Source organism: Populus alba, chromosome 16, assembly GCF_005239225.2.
Source record: "Populus alba chromosome 16, ASM523922v2, whole genome shotgun sequence".
NCBI classification, from domain to species: domain Eukaryota; kingdom Viridiplantae; phylum Streptophyta; class Magnoliopsida; order Malpighiales; family Salicaceae; genus Populus; species Populus alba.
Genome location: NC_133299.1, coordinates 124,272 through 141,724, shown reverse-complemented (window position 1 = coordinate 141,724; position 17,453 = coordinate 124,272). Strand labels below are relative to the sequence as shown.

The window sequence follows — 17,453 nt, the reverse complement described above, 5'->3', positions numbered from 1 at the left end:
GAAATTAACCCTTTCATTTTCTTTCAAGGACCCTTCCTTTTTCTTGGCCCTTCTTGATGGATTAATGAGTTTCGACTGGGCGCCTCCATCAATATGTGGAACAATAGAAGCTTGTTTCAAGCTGCATGTAAGCTCACAGTTCACTTGATGATTACATTGACGTTTTCCAAAGATTCATAAAAGCAAATAGAGAAGTGATTACCTTTCCTGAAAAATAAAAAAAGGTGATGTTTCAATGATTAAATTAGTGAAATCTATATATCATCGCCAAAACTTCAGCAAATTAAATAGCTTTTACACACACAAAAAATAATAATAATAAAAAAAAAACACCATTAATTCCTGACCAAACCATGCAAGCATGCGCGGACGAGCAATGTTTAGGGAATGAGCTCGGATTTTATTAGCAAACAGAGTAGAGAGTGATTTTATTAGCATACGCTAGAATGACGTTTAGGGCTTGACAAAATCAGGCTGATTGGTAACAGATCTCACCCATGCCCATTTATGGTCTTTTGTGTTAACTTCATTCCTAGCATGAGCAACCTCTTCCACTGGGATATATGCATAATTTCCATTGATAAGACCAGAGACAAATCCAGTGTATCCTGCCATTACACCGTGAATTGCCGAGTATGCTACAAGAGTGCAATACAAGTTATCTGTAGCATTTGCAGGCACTGCCCTGATCATGTATGTTGGATCTATGTACTTCACTGTGAACAACTCGTTTGCATGGTCTCTTGCCCACCAGTTCTTAAGTTCTGACTTTAACCACGCACCAAAGTCTAAGAACACTAAGTTGCCGGACTCATCCCTCTCTTCTTTTTGGGCCTCTGTTCTTGGTATCATATCCTGCCCAGCTCCCTCAGCAACAACTAGGACTGCATGTCCGTTCTCTTTCAGTTGTTTCTCCAGAAACTCAAACAATCCTCCTTCTCCTTCCAAGTAAAAATCGATTTCAGGAATTAAACAGCAATCCACATCCCGGCTGCTCAATGTGGCATGGAGGGCTATGTGACCTGTGCTTCGACCCATTAACTTCACTAGGCCAATACCATTAACTGCACTCTCAGCCTCAACATGAGCTGCATTGATTGCTTGCTGGGCCATCTCGACTGCTGTCTGAAATCCAAATGATCTATCAATGATGCCAATATCATTGTCAACTGTTTTGGGAATTCCAGCAACTGCAATATTTAGTTTTCGACGTTGAATTTCATTGAATATGTTCACAGCTCCGCGCATTGTTCCATCTCCTCCAATTATATACACCTATCCATAAGCAAGTGAAACAATGAAGAAAGGAAAGACCCTGACTAGCATCATTTCTCAAGCACAATATGGTAATAAACAAGAATTAAAGAGCAAGTCATAATGCAAGTTGCTAATGAAGAAGCCATCTAGCTTTTCAACAAACAGAACAGAGAAAAAGACCCATCTCTCTGGACAACAAAGAGGACAATTCACTAATTTATCATTTCTTTTTCAAGAACACGCTTACATGACCAATACATATCACTCTTTGGATTTTGTCCAGACTCATTAAATGAGAGGCATAAAACAATGTTCAATTGATTTGTTGAAAAAGACTGTCAATTTCCATAAACCTACTAAAGGCTGAAGTTTTTTATGTTCCATTCAATGAAATTTCAAGAATTTCTCATCAAGCTTTGGGTGTCAGGTGTCAATCAAACTAAGCAAACATTTACAATTCTAGGGACACTTTATTAAACTTTCTCCAGGTTATGCACAGACCATTACATTTTTTATGGACTTTTGGAGCAAGGATCATGCATTGCTCCTCTCCAACCCTAAAATGGATGTTGTTTTCAGATAATAACAACATCAACCAAAAAGCACAGGCTTTGAGAATGGAGATGGTTCAATTGAAGACTTTTTCACATAGTTGTTCTCTCACAAGTTCATTTGCAGTAAAAGTCTAATCGTTTCCCCTTGAAACCACAAAAAAAGGCAATGACTTTGCTATCATAAGGCAAAGCCAAAAGTAGTTTTTGCCAAATAAGATGAAACTCAACAGGCTTTCAAAATGCTACCTAACTACTGCACAAATTGAATTGATGGGGCAAGGTAACAACACATCAATGATCCATAATGGACTCAATCATGAATTAGCTTGTGGAATGAAAGCATGTGATGTAGCACATATGCTCTAATTTCTAATTCAGAAGATTTCCTACCGAATCAAGTTACTCTATTATTGGAAGGTACCAATTATGCGTACCAAAGAGAAACCAACTTGATCAGGATCACAACATCGAAAAAGTAAACCTTTAGCGAAGAAAGTTATAACATGGAGCCAAAATTTAGAGAAATAACCTGATTAAAACCGTGATGTTCAATGGCATCCACAATTTTATTAAGATCAAAACCACCTCTGGAGGTCTCAAGAGCTGTACCACCCAGTTTGTGCCAATTATGCACAAGCTTAGGATTAAGCTCAATAGGGTCTCTAGAATAAAACCCTCTATAACCAGCTGTCACCCCATAAATCTGACGCACTCCATACATCTCCCACAGCCCAACAACAAGTTCCCTGATCACTGTATTCATGCCAGGACACAGTCCCCCACATGTAACAATGGCAGCTTTGATATCTTTTGGATCAAAAAAGACTTGCCAGCGCGGACCAGCTCTGCTGTAAGCCACTTGGGGTGAGTGGGAACTCACAGCTTCACTGTCAGCAGACAAGTCTAAGATGATCTTGCCAAGGACTACTTCAGATTGATTGATGTAAAAGCCTGCTGGTGGGTGATATAAAGTATTCTTCTCCAAAGGGTTTGGTAGTGGTTTAAGGTTTGGAAGATAGTCTGTTAAGTGAGGCAGTTTTTGGAGGTGTATGGAGCATGGGGAGGACGGGTTTTCTGGGATTTTTGCAGTGTTTAGATTGGTGGCTTCTGGTGATGAAAGGGCCATTTTCTTCTTCTTCTTCTTCTTCTTTTGTCAGTGGTGGTTGTGGGAGTGGCAGCGGCGGTGGTTTGATGGAAGAGCGTGGAGATGAAGCTGAATTGAAGAGCTAGTTCAGTACACGTGGAGGTTGTGATGGCTCTGATACAGTTTTTGGCGACACGTATGGAAGCCTGTGGTAAGTAGTGATGCCATGAGACCTTGGCATTGATTGATTACTATTTAATCCCCAACCAATCAAGTTATGGTCAGTAAAAGTAAAAGACTGGTCAAATACTTTTACCGACGGAGCATCTTCCTTATCACAATGTGACTCTTCTGCATGGAATTGGAAACGATTTTGCATGCTAATGAAATCCAAAAAATTCCCAGGTAGATTAGGAATAGAATTTTTGGAATAGATAATGCAATAATATTTTTTTAAAAAATATTTTTTAGCTAAACTCGAAGGGAAGGAAAAGAGTTACTTTCTTGAACGGGTTCCACAAAGAATTGCCATTCATTTGAACTTACCAGGGAGAATACATTTACCTCTTGAAAATTAATGCATATAATACTCGGAAGACCACATCTGTTCTTTAAAGATTTGTGTATATAGCAGAAGACCAGGTTCATCTCCTAAATATTGGTACATATAACACTAGAGAGACTAAATTTATCTCATGGATAGTGATGCATGTAACATTAAAAAAACCAAGTTCATCTCTTAAAGATTGGTGCATGCAACACTAAAACCAAGTTCATCTTATGGAGAGCAGTGAATATAACATTGAGGAAATTAAGTCTATTCCATAGAGATTGGTGCATATAACACCGGAGGAATTAAGTCCAATTCTATCGGGGTCTAATACAATATGTCTAAGGTTGAGAGTATTGCTAAGCCCAACACTTTTTTATTAAAACATGTTTTTTTTTTAAAAATTTAAATTAACAAAAAAATTTAAAACTGATATTTTTATTTAAGATATATCGATATAATATTGGTTCACCACAAACAAATTTACTCTTTTTCGTTGCTGTTAAAGATTAGTAGTAGACACTAACTAGTACATGGTTGAAAAGAAAAGGGAAGGGTTGCTGGGGGGAATTAATTACTGTTACTGATCTTCTTTATCAACATTTTGAAGCTTCTCCAGATAAAAGGCTTAGAGATTAATAGAGGTCAGAGCTATATATAAATACATGGCCATTTGCTGGTAGCATTGACATGTTTCTACTACTCCATGGGCTGGATGCTGATAGTATCAGTATGCCTACCTTTTCTCCTCAAGCAGGATGTCAAATGGGCTGCATCAGTTCCATCTCCTCTCACCACAATTCTTTCATCTCCTTGTAATGCTGAAGAGTTCACTCCTGTTTTTCCATACCAAAGGCTTCTGCCACAACAGTGCGAGCCTTGACTACCCTGTTTTTCCCACAGTTCATCTGAACCTTGAAAATGATCACATGCTGCCGATTAATTAACCATAAAAGATGCAAGAATTAAATTAATGGTCTCTGAACAATTTATAAGAGAAGACACAGATGTTTTATGGCAGGATCGAGCAATAATACCGGACAGGATAGGACATACATGTGTAGTACATCCACCTTCACTCCGTTGATCAGTCTTGAAAGATGATGATGATCTCCAACATTGTGTTGTGGAAGCATGTGTGGTGAAAGGGGTGTTACCCTACCTGCCTCCCCAGGCAACCAAAGTCTTAGAGCCAAGATTTTCCGTGATATTCATTTCTAGTGATTGCTCGCTCGATCACAAGGACATAAGGTGGGATCAGAATCCAATAGCTTTAACTACGTTTTAGCCCTTTTGATTTAGTACTGTTCTACTGTTCGTAATTTATATATGTTATCTCTGTAATAATATATCACAAGTGCTCTTGACACCATATATACAGGATCCAATAAAACAGAGATTAGCAATCTTCTTTGAAGAAGGCTAAACCACAAACAAACAAGACTGGAAGGGGGCCTTGTCTGCTTCTGATCCACTAATACTGCAACACTGAGACAATGTCAGTATGCCCAACTTTCTTCCTTAAGCTGCTGGCTAACTTGGCAGCATCGACTCCTTCTCCAATCACCACCACATCTTCTTTCTTCAGTTCTCACCTTCTAATCCCATACAACTCACACCTGCATGCAACAGCAATTAATACTTGACATTCACATGCATGTTCCCAGAGAAAGCAAAATTAAGAAGAAAAAATAAAAATAAAAATTAGCCCTTTAATTTGAAAGCAATTCAACAGTACTTAGCCACTTAGTTACCATCCGCATCTGCCACAACCTTGAGTGCCATGGTCCTACATCTCTCGCAATTCATCGGTACCTTGAGCACTATTTTTTGCTGCACAAGGACGTGCCCAACAAGAAAATTGAAAAACAGAAGGAAGAAGAAAATACATCATAAATTAATTCTCTCTCTCTCTCTCTCTCTATATATATATATATATATATCAATTCTACTGCCAAATTTACCTTCGTCATCTTCTGATCACACTCCTTGTTATGGATAGAACAAATTAAGAAATTCCAAATTGCGAAGAAATAATTCAAAGCTTGGTCTCTATGAGTTATGATAAACCTGTACGTATAGAGGGAGCAGGGAGAGAGAGAGAGGAAGAGGGAGGTGATTATTTTGCTGTCCATTTTCAAACTTCATATACAAGTTTATATATACATATATAAGAGGTAGAATAATATTTAGAAAGGGCACGTAGAAATGTCACAGAAAGGGGTGGTCTACCTTAAAAATCAAATTCACATCGATCATGCATGTCCATGTGACTGCTTGACGCCTTCTTCTCAATGTTTGGACGCTCATTTATCATTTTGATTTGGTCTTCCTACGATACTGTTTGCTCCAATGTTATCATCAATCACCTATCCAAATCGTTCCAATCTCTCTCTACTATTCATCGAATTGTTGATTTTACTGCTAAATGTCGTCTCCATCCGAATGTCAAAACAATTAAGACTTGGAATTAGTTTTTCCTTGAAAGCTTCAAGTTCAAATTTGTACATTGAAAGGATGAAATTCAAGATGCATGACCCTTCATGTTAGAAGACTTGATCATTGACTTCCTTGCTTCCTGGGAATCTGTAAGATAACGTGTAGGCTACACATATAGCTGATGAAGTAAATACTGAATGTGCATCGAGTTCGAGGTAGCTTCCCGCGTGCATGAGACTTCGAAGGAAATCAAAAGGTCTTTCTTGGCCATTTCCCTGGGTGGAAAATATTCACTGTCTCAATTCATCTAAAGCAACCAAAACAAAGAAAGAAAGATTTGAAAATTTCTGTTCTGACATACGACTACAGAGGAGACCTCGAAAACCACCATACGTGATATATATATATATATATATATAGAATTCTAGAGGAAAACTGGGGGCAGGATTTTGAGACCATGCTTATAAATTGGTGAATGAATTATGTAAATTAATGTATGTGTGGGCTACATCTATATACTGTGAGACAATACTGTTGATTGATTCCATATTTTGAAGTTTGGTCTTGGACGATGCTTCAAGTTTGGCCACTGTCTTGTGTCTTGGCAACTCAAATTTGGCAACTCAATCTGGACTCGACTTTTAGTAGTTTAAAATTGAAGTGCAGCAACGACAGAAGTACTGTACTGTACTAGACTCAGACAAGAAGTTGCTACAGTTTTAGAAGCTTACAAGTTTGTTAAAAGAAAAGAAAGGAATATATTGCTCCTCAAAAGCCATGAAATTGAAGCTTTGATGGCTTAATTATAAGAAGGTTGAAGAGTACTGGCATTACTGAAACAGACAATTGTATTAAAGGAAGCTCTTAATCATCAGTAAGAACACAGGTGTGGATATCAATCTCTTTCAATGGTTGTCGAGATTTGATTGGTTTGCTCTAGTAGATTGGCCCACAACAAGTGCCCTTCATTATATGGCTTCTTCCAAGCCACAAATCGATCTGAAAGTGCCACCAGAACATTGGATGACAGGCCAAAATTGCTTTCAAGAGATGTTATGTATGTAAATATGTGATCAGAATAATTCACCTCTCTATCAATTCTCTAATTAATTGAGGGCTTCAAACAAGTCATTGACTTGATCATACTTGATCATACAGATTCAAACTAATTAAAAGAACTTCATTGTATGCTAGCTAGAACAATACTGTTACTGCTGTACTTGCTATTCAGATATGGCATTAAAGACAGTAGCTGATAGCTATCACAAACTTGAAAGGAAATCAGGATGTTGATAAAAATCTCTGATAAAATGGCTAAAAAGCTCAGTTTTCTTTAAATAACTTAATTAGAAATTAATGGTATCTAATTTTACCTTATTCATGAATGTATAGTACATGATTCACAATACCAATTCCTCGAGAGGTTAGGCTCATTCAGTAAGTAGCTAGTAGCAGTGCTGTACCTCATGAATTCAATATTGGGTAGCAGTAAGCTGTTGTTGGGCCTGCGTGACTCCCCTCATGCCAGTTAGAGAGGTTGCCAACACTCTTTGACAAGCTTCCTAGATGGCATTCAGGGAGCCAGGCAGACCATTCTTTCAGACCAAAGTAGCTAGCTCTAGCTAGTAGGAAGCAGTCTCAAGCATCTTAACCTGCAAAAAATTAGTACACATTAATCTAATAAATGCCTTGCATCAGTGCCATATATACATACCTTGCGATCTCAATTAATTACTATCATATATAAACACTCAACTGATTAACGAAATATTGATACTTTTTTTCTTAAGCAGCTCAATAGTTTAAAAGACTAGACTTAGATAATGATGTTCAAGAAAAGTTGATTGATTCTTGATTGTATTAGATAATTGTAAGAAGCTTATAAACCAACATTCAATCACAGAAATATTTAGACACTTACGGTGCTTGAAGAGAAGATATTACACAAGACTGGAAGACGAGCAAATAACTGGGAGATCAACCATTAATCTACCTCTCTCTCTCTCTCTCTCTCTCTCTCTCTCTCTCTCTCTCTCTCTCTCTCTCTCTCTCTCTCTCTCTCTCTCTCTCTATGTGTGGTGTCTGTATGAATATTGTTTCAGGCTTCGATTTCAAGCAAAGAATAGCACGTCAGGGGGCGGGGGATTTAAAGGGGTTGTGGAGGAAGAAGAAAAGACAGAAGACAGAAGAAGATTCTTCAGGAGAAAGAAAGGTGGTAGAGAAGGCAGCAGCAACGGCTTAACATATAGCTCCGTAGATACAGCCAAAGCTACCTGGGTTTTACAGGTAACTTTGTTTGGATTTTCTTTCCTTGGAAAAGGTGATTTTCCCACCTCCCACTTCCTTTTCATTCTTCCCCTCCCAATTAATTCAAGTCGTGTGTGCATGGTCCTCTCTCTCTCTCTCTCTCTGATTCTCTATCCTTTTATTGCATACGTAGGATTGCATTTTATTGCATCCAGTATTATCAACTCATTTCATCTGTCCTAGCTACCTAATTTTATTTTATTTTTTGTAAGGAATTGAAAATCACACAACGTACCATGTTATTTTAATGTTTGGATCGATGTAGAGGATAATGGATTTTGATAATTCCTAGAGGAAGCCAGCCAAACCAAGTAAACAAGACAAAGTGTAGCAGGGGTGCCTTAGTTGTGGTCATGTCCTCGCTAGAGCTTTTAATTTAACAAAAAAACAATCATTCTGTGTTGGAGATAATTGTTTATGTTAAGAGAGCAATGGAGCTCATTGTAGTCTAATGCCATATATCACAAGATGCATAGATTATCTATGTATCAATTTGAAATAACCAATTAGCCTGCAGCAGCTAAGATAAAAAAACGAATGCTATGTTTTGGATCTTCTGAGAACTGGAAGGACCCATATATATAGTATATACAAGGGAGAGGAGAGGAGAGGAGGAACTAGAAAGAAGCTAGCTAGAGCCTGCTTTGCCAAGGGGGAATCACTTTTAACCACTGAACTCAACTGTGAGTGGGCAGTCGGCTGGATCCACGGGAGTCGGGACCCTCTTGAGCCCTAGACCAATAGTACTAGCATGCTCCACCCCTTCTAACCACACCGAACTCTTGAATGCACATGTTGACGTTTTACGAGCTAGCATTTATGCACCAAGACAGAACTGATCAGTTGCAAGAAAGAGTCTGGTCCTTGATTGCTACGAAGAACGATTAGCCTAAACAAGTCGATGACGTCGAGATGTTTACATATATATTGGTAAGAGCATTTTTCAAAACACAGAATGAAGGTGTGTTCTAAGCCACAAAAGCAAAGCTTTTTCATGGATAATTAACAAGGTGGAGTTTCTATGGGTGATCATGATGGTGTGTGAACTCAATGATTGAAGAGAGAGTAAGATGTAAAACAAACATATATCCCATTAATTTGATTCGTTTTTTTCCCCAATTCATGGCAGTATCCTATCTAGATATCGGGTCCACTGATGTGCCAAGGCAGGTGGGAGAGCCATAAATAAAGTCAGGCGATGGACTGATCAGGTTGAACTTTGAAGGTGATAGGGCGGGCAAGTTCTGTGACATAATTAACCAAGAAAAGAGTGGGAGGTGGTGGTGGGACTGGCTATAGATGCCCTCCCAGAAAAAAGAACATCTTAGGAGGTGATATCACTGTGTTGGATTATTTTTTATACGAGAAATTATTGTCTACCAGAGTTTCCCCACATGTTGCTGACGAGCAAATGAGTGTGGGATTGCACTTTTTTGTATTTCGAGTGTCTTTAATGTCATGTACTTTCATGTTGCTATTGATTATAGTTTATTTACGAGAGGTTTAAATAAAAAATTAAAATTTATAAAGATTTGAAGTTTATGTTGTTAAGATTTTATTCATGGTTATTATGGGTTTAAGGTTAAGTGGTTGATTTTAGATTTGTTGTTAGAAATAAAGATTTGTAAATTGATTTGTTATGAATTAAGAAATTTGCTCCAACTTTGTTGGAAAATTTGGACAAAATAATTTTGAGATTCAAGATCATGAAATTTTATTTTGGTCATTGATTTATAAATATTACTGTTTAGTTCCTAAACTTTGAAAAATTATAATTTGACTCCTGAAATGTATTTTGAAACCCCGGGCAATATTCTTATAAGGTTAAGGATAATGAATCTCAGTTTAATAATTGATTTGTGTAACTTTCATTTGAGTCCCTCCATTTTGGAGATTTACAATTTAGTCCCTAAATTTTTAAAAAAAATATATAGTTTGCTCCCTAGAATATAAATTGAGATTCTTGATAGAATTGAGAATGGATTATGGGTGAAATTTCAGTATGGTTATGATTTCTAACATTTACAATCTAGTCATTCAATTCTAGTAAAATTATGTTTTGGTCCTTGATTTCTAAAAATTGTCGTTTTAGTCCTTAAACTTAGGAGACTAAACCTAGTCTTCTTTTATGCATTGGAGTCTTTTATTTGTGTTGTTTTTTAGGATATTCTGTATATTCATTATATGTACTTCTAACAATCCTCAATACAATTTTCAGATCTTTTATTTAATATTCCTTTTATTTCTATATTTTTCAAGTGAGTGGAATAATATTTAATAAGCATGTAATATAAATAAATATGTATGTTGATTATATGATGAGTACATCTAGCTAATTTCTTGAATATTTATATTTGTTACTTTATTTTCCGAGTACTTATCTATTCTTGAATTTGCACTTCATTTTGTTGAGCTAAATTCTATTTAATATGATATACATTGTTTCGATAATTATGTGAATATCTATTATGTCTTGATATAGGATTTGTTAGTAATTTCATACTAACAAAGAGTAGCTAATCTATGTGACATAGTATTTTATATACCTAACTATTAAGAGAGATACTAGTCTGTGGCAACTGATCCTCCCACAATGATCACCTTTGGGTGTCATCTAATCTCTAATATGTATTCCACTACTTTATAATAATATGCTTAGTATATATATGTATATCAAGATAAATTCACTTGCAAACTATTAATATCTAAAATATATATTAAATATTATTTTCTCACTGAGTTGGTTGAACTTATTCCTCATTTTTAATATTATTTTAGGCATGGTTATCATATCCGATTGGAAGTTAACCCAACCAAAAAGTCGGGTCCCGTGTTACACGAATTGACCCGAATCAACCTGAAAAAATAAAAAAATATATTTGAAGTTTTAATATTTCATACGAAAAAATTAACAATCCATGTGAAAACATAGGCCATACATGTGTTAAAAATGATGAAGTTTAAAAGATTGTTTTTAAATGTTTTTTATCCTATATTGAAAAGATATTATATTAGTATGTTATCCTTTCAAGTTGAAATATTTAAATAAAAATATTTTTTTATCTCACATTAAAAAAAAATAACTTTTTTCTTGTGATCATAGAGTTTATATATTAAAATGTTTAAAATCTAACATTGAAAAAAATAATTTTTTATTTATATAGTGAACTTTTTAAAAAAAAATTATTTAGGAGAAAACACATTTGAAAAAAAAAAAAGGATTTCAACCGGGTTTTGCGGAGTCGTTCGGGTCTTGAGTCAACTTATTTTTGCTAGGTTTTTGCTCACCTCATTCTTTTTCCTTACCTGAACCAGTCTAGTCACCAGATCGACTCGTCAGGCTGGTTCGAGTTTAATGGCTAACTATGATTTCAAATTCTTAGTTCCTATTAACAGGTAGACTTTGTTAAGTATTCTTGCTTCTTAATTTCTCTTTTAGTTTTGATTTGATATTTTAAACACTCCATTATTATCCTATTTTAATTAAGTTTTGATTTTAACAATATAATAAGTATTATAAATTATTGTTTTTGTTTTAATTACTTATGAGAAATTTTAAAATATCATTTGATTTCATTAGTTTTGAATAATATAATACTTTGAAGATTATAAAATATTATTCTTATGATATGTCTGTGCATAAATATGGTGTCAGTGTAACATTGTTCTTGCATTGCCAGTCATGGACCGAGATGATCGATGATCTAGTTCGTGACACCATCAAAATGAAAGTTCCCATGGATTCACTTGTTAAACACGGTAAATGATTCAAGGAAAGCACGTTAAAACATAGTGCAAATGAAAACCTTGTGGAGAAGAAAATCTTCTTATAAAGTAATTCTTCATCAAAACAGAGTCTTAAATGACCCCAATAAAATGATTGTTTGATCAACTAGGCAGGAGTAGAGGCCGCCTCCTTCTCTTCAGTGTAAAAAGGAATAGGTTTGGTTGGGGCAGGCAAACGGCCGATGCTATCAACTTTACCTCTTAGCTTTGGTGGAGGCCTAGCAGCCTTTGGCAACAACCTCCCCTTCTTTTCAAACCACTCAGGCTTAAGCAATGCCCGCAAACCCAACTGGTTGTAATGCACTCGCCTGACAGATCCACCAGCAGCTTCGACTGCTTCCTTTGCCCTGACAGTCACTCTTGACACCTGCATATATCAGTTATCAGCACAAGTTTGTGTAGCATGCAAAACAAGGGAAGGAATTATCACTAAATTTCACTGATAATTGTGATATGGTATTTGAAATTCAAATGTTTAATCAATTTCAGCAAATATGTCAGAAAAATTCCATCACATACCCAAAAAGTTCATAATTGTAGCTATGAATCCTGAACCTTAACTAGCAGTTATAAAGCAAAATATATAATTTCCATCTCAAAAAATTGATATAAAGCTTTTTAATGGCCATTCTGTAACACTGATATTTATGTATGATGCAGCTTCTTATGACTGTCTAATTGGTTCCCCTATTTGAAAAACAAGAAAAGGAAGAAGTAACATCTGTGAGTCAGCACAATTTTAACAGCTTACAAGAAATTTGTTTGCCAGTTAGCTCAAACAACAATAACAATAAAGGAAAAAACAAATTCAAGCCCAAGTGGAAAACTTTAACAGATGGCTGGAATGTTAAACCTATACTGCCACCCCAACCAAAAGTCTTTGGATTCTTTATTTAATAGTTTGCTTGCATATATCATCATTCAACTAACAGCAACACAAATAAAGAAATGCAACACTTAAATCCCAGAGGACATGAACACAAACTAAGAATTATAAAATAATGCCTTAGAACACTTTGGATTGCCTCGAGAATACTTGAAATCAAAGCTCCTAGCCATGCTTGTACAAATGGGGAAACCCCGTTCAAGTAAAATTTACCTCCAGATGAATAGGCCATTGGATCTTCTCTGCACCACGCCCCATCAGTCTTACCCCATCTTTTATCTGCTTCCCGATGGCCCCAGTCTCCTGTTGGAATAATTGTAAAGATCAAAAAACCAAGGCTCACCATGGAAATGACTTAGATTTGGGAACTGAAGAAGGATGCTAGCATACCTTTAGCGTTTTCATTGTGATTAATTCATGGGAATCTATCTTCCCTGCATTAATAAGTCTTGCAATCTTTCCCAACCCTACTGGCTGCCAGAGAAATCATAGGAGTTAATGATCCAAGGAATGCACAGAAGAACAGAGACCATTAACAATATACTTACAGGAAGGATTGAAATCAGCAATGTTCATATAACAAATAAGTAAATTAAGTTTGAAATCTTGTTTGCGGATTGTTTTTTCTTTATCTGATACAAAAAAAAAAAAAAAAAAAAAAAAAGGGACAAAACCATCAATCGACTCAGCCAAAAACAACTATTTTCAGCAGATTGCATTCCATCAAGGTAAAATGTCTTTCCATTTCACTTCCCTCCATTCTTCTTATAAAAACAAATAGAACAAAAACCCCAAAAACTTTGTTGAATTAAGAAGAAAAGAAAAAAACACACACACAGCACAATAACTCAAATTGCCAATTCCGCTTATTTTACCCACTTTTTATCCTAGCATCCATAAAACTGGCACACTCATCTAAAACACAGTACAGAGTACCACAATTATATACTCAAGACACCAACAATTCTTCTGGCGTCTAATTCAACATTCTTTCAACTTAACACATAATCAATGATTAATCTCATGTGTTATGATCCCTGGAAAACAAAAGGAATCGTACTCTCATTCCTAATAAGTCTCAGCAGCAAATCCTCAATACAAAAGATTTCAACTTTAACGGGCTGCCACTACCAATCACTAAACCACAGCTTCTTTTCATTTCAAATACACATTAGGCTTCATTGATCTAAATAGAAACTAAAAATCAATCCATAACAGACCCCAACTGGCATTTTTTCTCCAAAAAAAAAAAAACAGACAAAGTGGGCAACTTAGAAAGCAGCAAAATGCACCTGAAAAGTGAGACTAAAGGGATTCTTAAACCCCCTTTTGGGCAAACGCCTTCGCATTGGAGTCTGCCCGCCTTCAAAACCAAACTTCATAGTCCCTCTGGCTTTCTGTCCTTTATGACCTCTCCCTGCAGTCTTTCCTTTACCAGACCCAATGCCACGACCCTTTCTTGTCTTTTGCTTCCTTGGAACATTGTCCCTCAAATCATTCAAACTCAACAAACTATATGCCCTGAAACCCATAAACCCAGATGCCCCATTTGCAAAATAATTGTTAAAGTTTGATTCTTTGAAGGGTTGAATTTGAGAGAATGTGGGAATTAAGGTGGTTTTGGGGGTTAGGAGTGAGGTTGATGAGATCAGTGAAGAGAGTAATCTTCTTCTTATCATTTTTGGATCAAAAAATGAGTTTTGGTTATTAGGGGTTTTTGATTTTGATCTTCTTTTGTCATTTGGGGATTTAGGGTTTTAGTTTCTGTGATTAATCCCTCTCTTTTTTATCTCAGTGGGGGGGCCATCGGCCCACTAAGAGAGGGCTCGAGGCAACTATGCATTTTTAGGCGATATTTGGTTATTTCAAATAAAACTATTAATTAAACCCCCTTGTCAACGTGCTGTGCTGTGGTGCAGGTGTTTTACAAAAGTAAAATATATTAAAATAATATTTGTTTTTTTTTTTTTTAATTCTTGATATAGATATATTAAAACCATTCGAGAATATTTCAAGAACATGTCTTCCACTGAGGCTCCATATCGTCTCTCAGACTGTCGCGGTGGCTTGGGGTGGTGACGATATTGGCACAGCTTATTTTTCCAAGAATTCAATATTCAAAGCAAGAAAGATTATAAAATTTAAAACTAAAACGTATGGATTAAATCAGATCTTCTTTTTGACATTGAGTCATGAGTTTCCTAATTGATTTAAGTTTTTTTTTAATTAAGAATTAAAATTTTGAATTTATAATTTATTTTAATTTATTTAGGTTATCTCAATCTTATAACTCGGGTCATAAATTTAACAGTTTAATTTGGTTTATTTTTTTAAATTATTTTTTTCAATTTCATTTCCTAAGTTGATTAAAAATTAAATTTTATAAATTGTTTTGATTTATTTTTTATGAGGTTATTAGAGTTTTATAACCCAGGTCGTAAATTCAACATGTTAACTCAAGTTGACCTAAATCAATTTAATATGTTGTTATATTAATATTAAAAAAAAATATTATCTTGAAAATTGTTTTTAGTCAAATTATGTTTTTACAGATAATTCGAGTTGATGTTGGACTCACAATGTCAACCTCCACAAGATTTAATTTTTTTTTTCACTAGAAATAAAACGCTAATTTTTTTTAATATTTTTTTACGTTTAAGAAAACTTTGACCCGACCCGCAGCTTAGAGCGGATCAGTAATCTAGTAAAGCACTACCAGTGTGTTTAGAAATGTGATTTCAAAAATTTTTCGCTCAAAAATACATTAAATTAATATTTTTTATTTTTTAAAATCAACATTTTAGAAAAACATTTAAAAATATTAATTTGAAGAAAACAAAATCAAATTTTAATAAAAACCAGGTTAGAACTAAATGTCAAACACCCATATGTATTTTCTTTTTATCTAAACCCCAATATTTAAAAGTAAAGTACATTGATCAAGTTAACACAATTTACTAAAAGGTAAAACTCTTTCCAGCAATTATATACTCCATTCACACTACTCAAACTCAAGACTTTATTTAAAAAGATCAAGCATCTAACCACTTGAAACAACCATCATTATCACACCCATTTATACAATACTCTAAATGGTGTGGGGGAAGCTTTCCTCTTCTTTTTTTTTCTAACTTTTCCTTCTTCTTTTTTTCGTTTCTTTTTTCTTCTTTTTTCAAATTTACTTTTTTTTTTTCAACTTTCCTATTTTTTTATTTTTTAACAGTGCTTTCCTCTTTTTTTTTTTTTTTTTTTTTTCTAACTTTTCCTCTTTTTTTCCGTTTCTTTTCTTCTTCTTCTTCTTCTTTTCAAATTTACTTTTCTTTTTTCAACTTTCCTATTTTTTTTTTTTTCATTTTTATTAATTTTTTTTCAAAATTATTTTTGTTGATTTTAACTTTTAAATATTGACTTGGTTAAAATGTTTGCTTTCTAATTTTTTTCTTTAAAATACTGTGGAGTGCTGCGATGTTTTTTCACATATTTTTTCTATTTTATTTCTTTATTTTTCAAAATTATATTTGTCGATTTTTTTTTTAATATTGAGCTGATTGAGAGTTTAGTTTTGTAATTTTTTTTTAAAAAAACATTGTTGATTTCTACAATGTTTCTCTGCATGGTTTTTTTTTTCTCTAAAATTATCTTATTTTATTTTATTTTTTAATATAGAGCTGGTTAAAAATTACAATTATAATATGTGAGGAAAGCACTGTAAATTTCCTCAAAAATTACTGTTAATTGCTACAGTTTTTTTTTCTCACATGGTTTTTTTTTCCTGTTTTTTTATGTTTTTTCCTAAAATTATCTTTGTCAATTTTATTTTTTAAATATTAAGCTGGTTAAGAATTGCAATTACAAGTTTTTCCTCACAAAACACTATGGATTAATACAATTTTTCTTCATATGGTTTTTTTTTTCCAGTTTCTTTTGTGTTTTTTTTTTGTAATATTTTTTTCCAAAATTATCTTCGTCCATTTTATTTTTTCTAATATTGAGTTGGTAAGAATTTAACTTTGTAATAAAGCTTAATCATGTGGGGAAAGAATTGTAGCTTTGCTCATAAAACATCATGGATTGCTACAGAGTCTCTCCGCATGGTTTTTTTTGTTATAATTTTTTTTGAATTATCCTTTTCATTTTTTTTTTAATATTGAGTTGTTTGTGAATTAAAATTATAAGTCATTACAAATAAGGCTAAATCATGTGGGAAAACACTGTAACTTTCATCACAAAACACTGTGAATTGTTACAGTGTTTCCAACATGATATTTTTCTCTTTTTTTGGTGTTTGTTTTGTTTTTTTTTTTTCTAAAATTGTCTCTGTCGATTTTTTTTTAATATTGAGCTGATTAAGAATTTAGCTTTATATTTTTTTTTCTTTAAAACACTATGAATTGTTGCAGTGTTTTCTCATGTGATTTTTTTATTATTTTTTTTCAAAATTATCTTGGTCGATTTTTTTTTTAATATTGAGTTGGTTAAAAATTATAATTACAATAAAGCTAAATCATATGAGGAAAGCGTTGTAGTTTTTCTCATAAAAACACTGTGAAATTGCTACAATATTTCTCTAAATGGTTTTTTATTTTATTT

The 17,453-nt window shown here is 34.2% G+C and overlaps 2 protein-coding genes and 1 non-coding gene across 9 annotated transcripts; all 3 read right to left on the bottom strand.

Moving 5' to 3' along the window:
• Positions 1-310: 310 nt before the first annotated feature.
• Positions 311-3,135, bottom strand: LOC140954139 (ATP-dependent 6-phosphofructokinase 2). Its single transcript, XM_073405463.1, has 2 exons — positions 2,341-3,135; positions 311-1,275 (listed from the first exon to the last, which is right to left on the bottom strand). Exons 1-2 carry the CDS (start codon positions 2,935-2,937, stop codon positions 454-456), a joined length of 1,419 nt encoding a protein of 472 aa, XP_073261564.1. The 5' UTR covers positions 2,938-3,135; the 3' UTR covers positions 311-453.
• An 826-nt stretch (positions 3,136-3,961) lies between these two features.
• LOC118036616 (uncharacterized) lies at positions 3,962-9,394 on the bottom strand. 7 transcript variants are annotated; one of them, XR_012168249.1, is made up of 8 exons: positions 7,806-9,394; positions 7,348-7,536; positions 6,767-6,883; positions 5,678-6,159; positions 5,410-5,515; positions 5,200-5,278; positions 4,483-5,064; positions 3,962-4,377 (listed from the first exon to the last, which is right to left on the bottom strand). It is a non-coding gene; the product is annotated as an uncharacterized protein (transcript). The 7 variants fall into 7 exon arrangements; XR_012168248.1 differs by having other exon boundaries at positions 3,962-4,359; XR_012168246.1 differs by having other exon boundaries at positions 3,962-4,359; positions 4,502-5,064.
• A 2,517-nt stretch (positions 9,395-11,911) lies between these two features.
• On the bottom strand, positions 11,912-14,692 carry LOC118036621 (uncharacterized). Its single transcript, XM_035042376.2, has 4 exons — positions 14,156-14,692; positions 13,254-13,337; positions 13,077-13,166; positions 11,912-12,344 (listed from the first exon to the last, which is right to left on the bottom strand). Exons 1-4 carry the CDS (start codon positions 14,540-14,542, stop codon positions 12,084-12,086), a joined length of 822 nt encoding a protein of 273 aa, XP_034898267.1. The 5' UTR covers positions 14,543-14,692; the 3' UTR covers positions 11,912-12,083.
• Between the last annotated feature and the right edge of the window lie 2,761 nt (positions 14,693-17,453).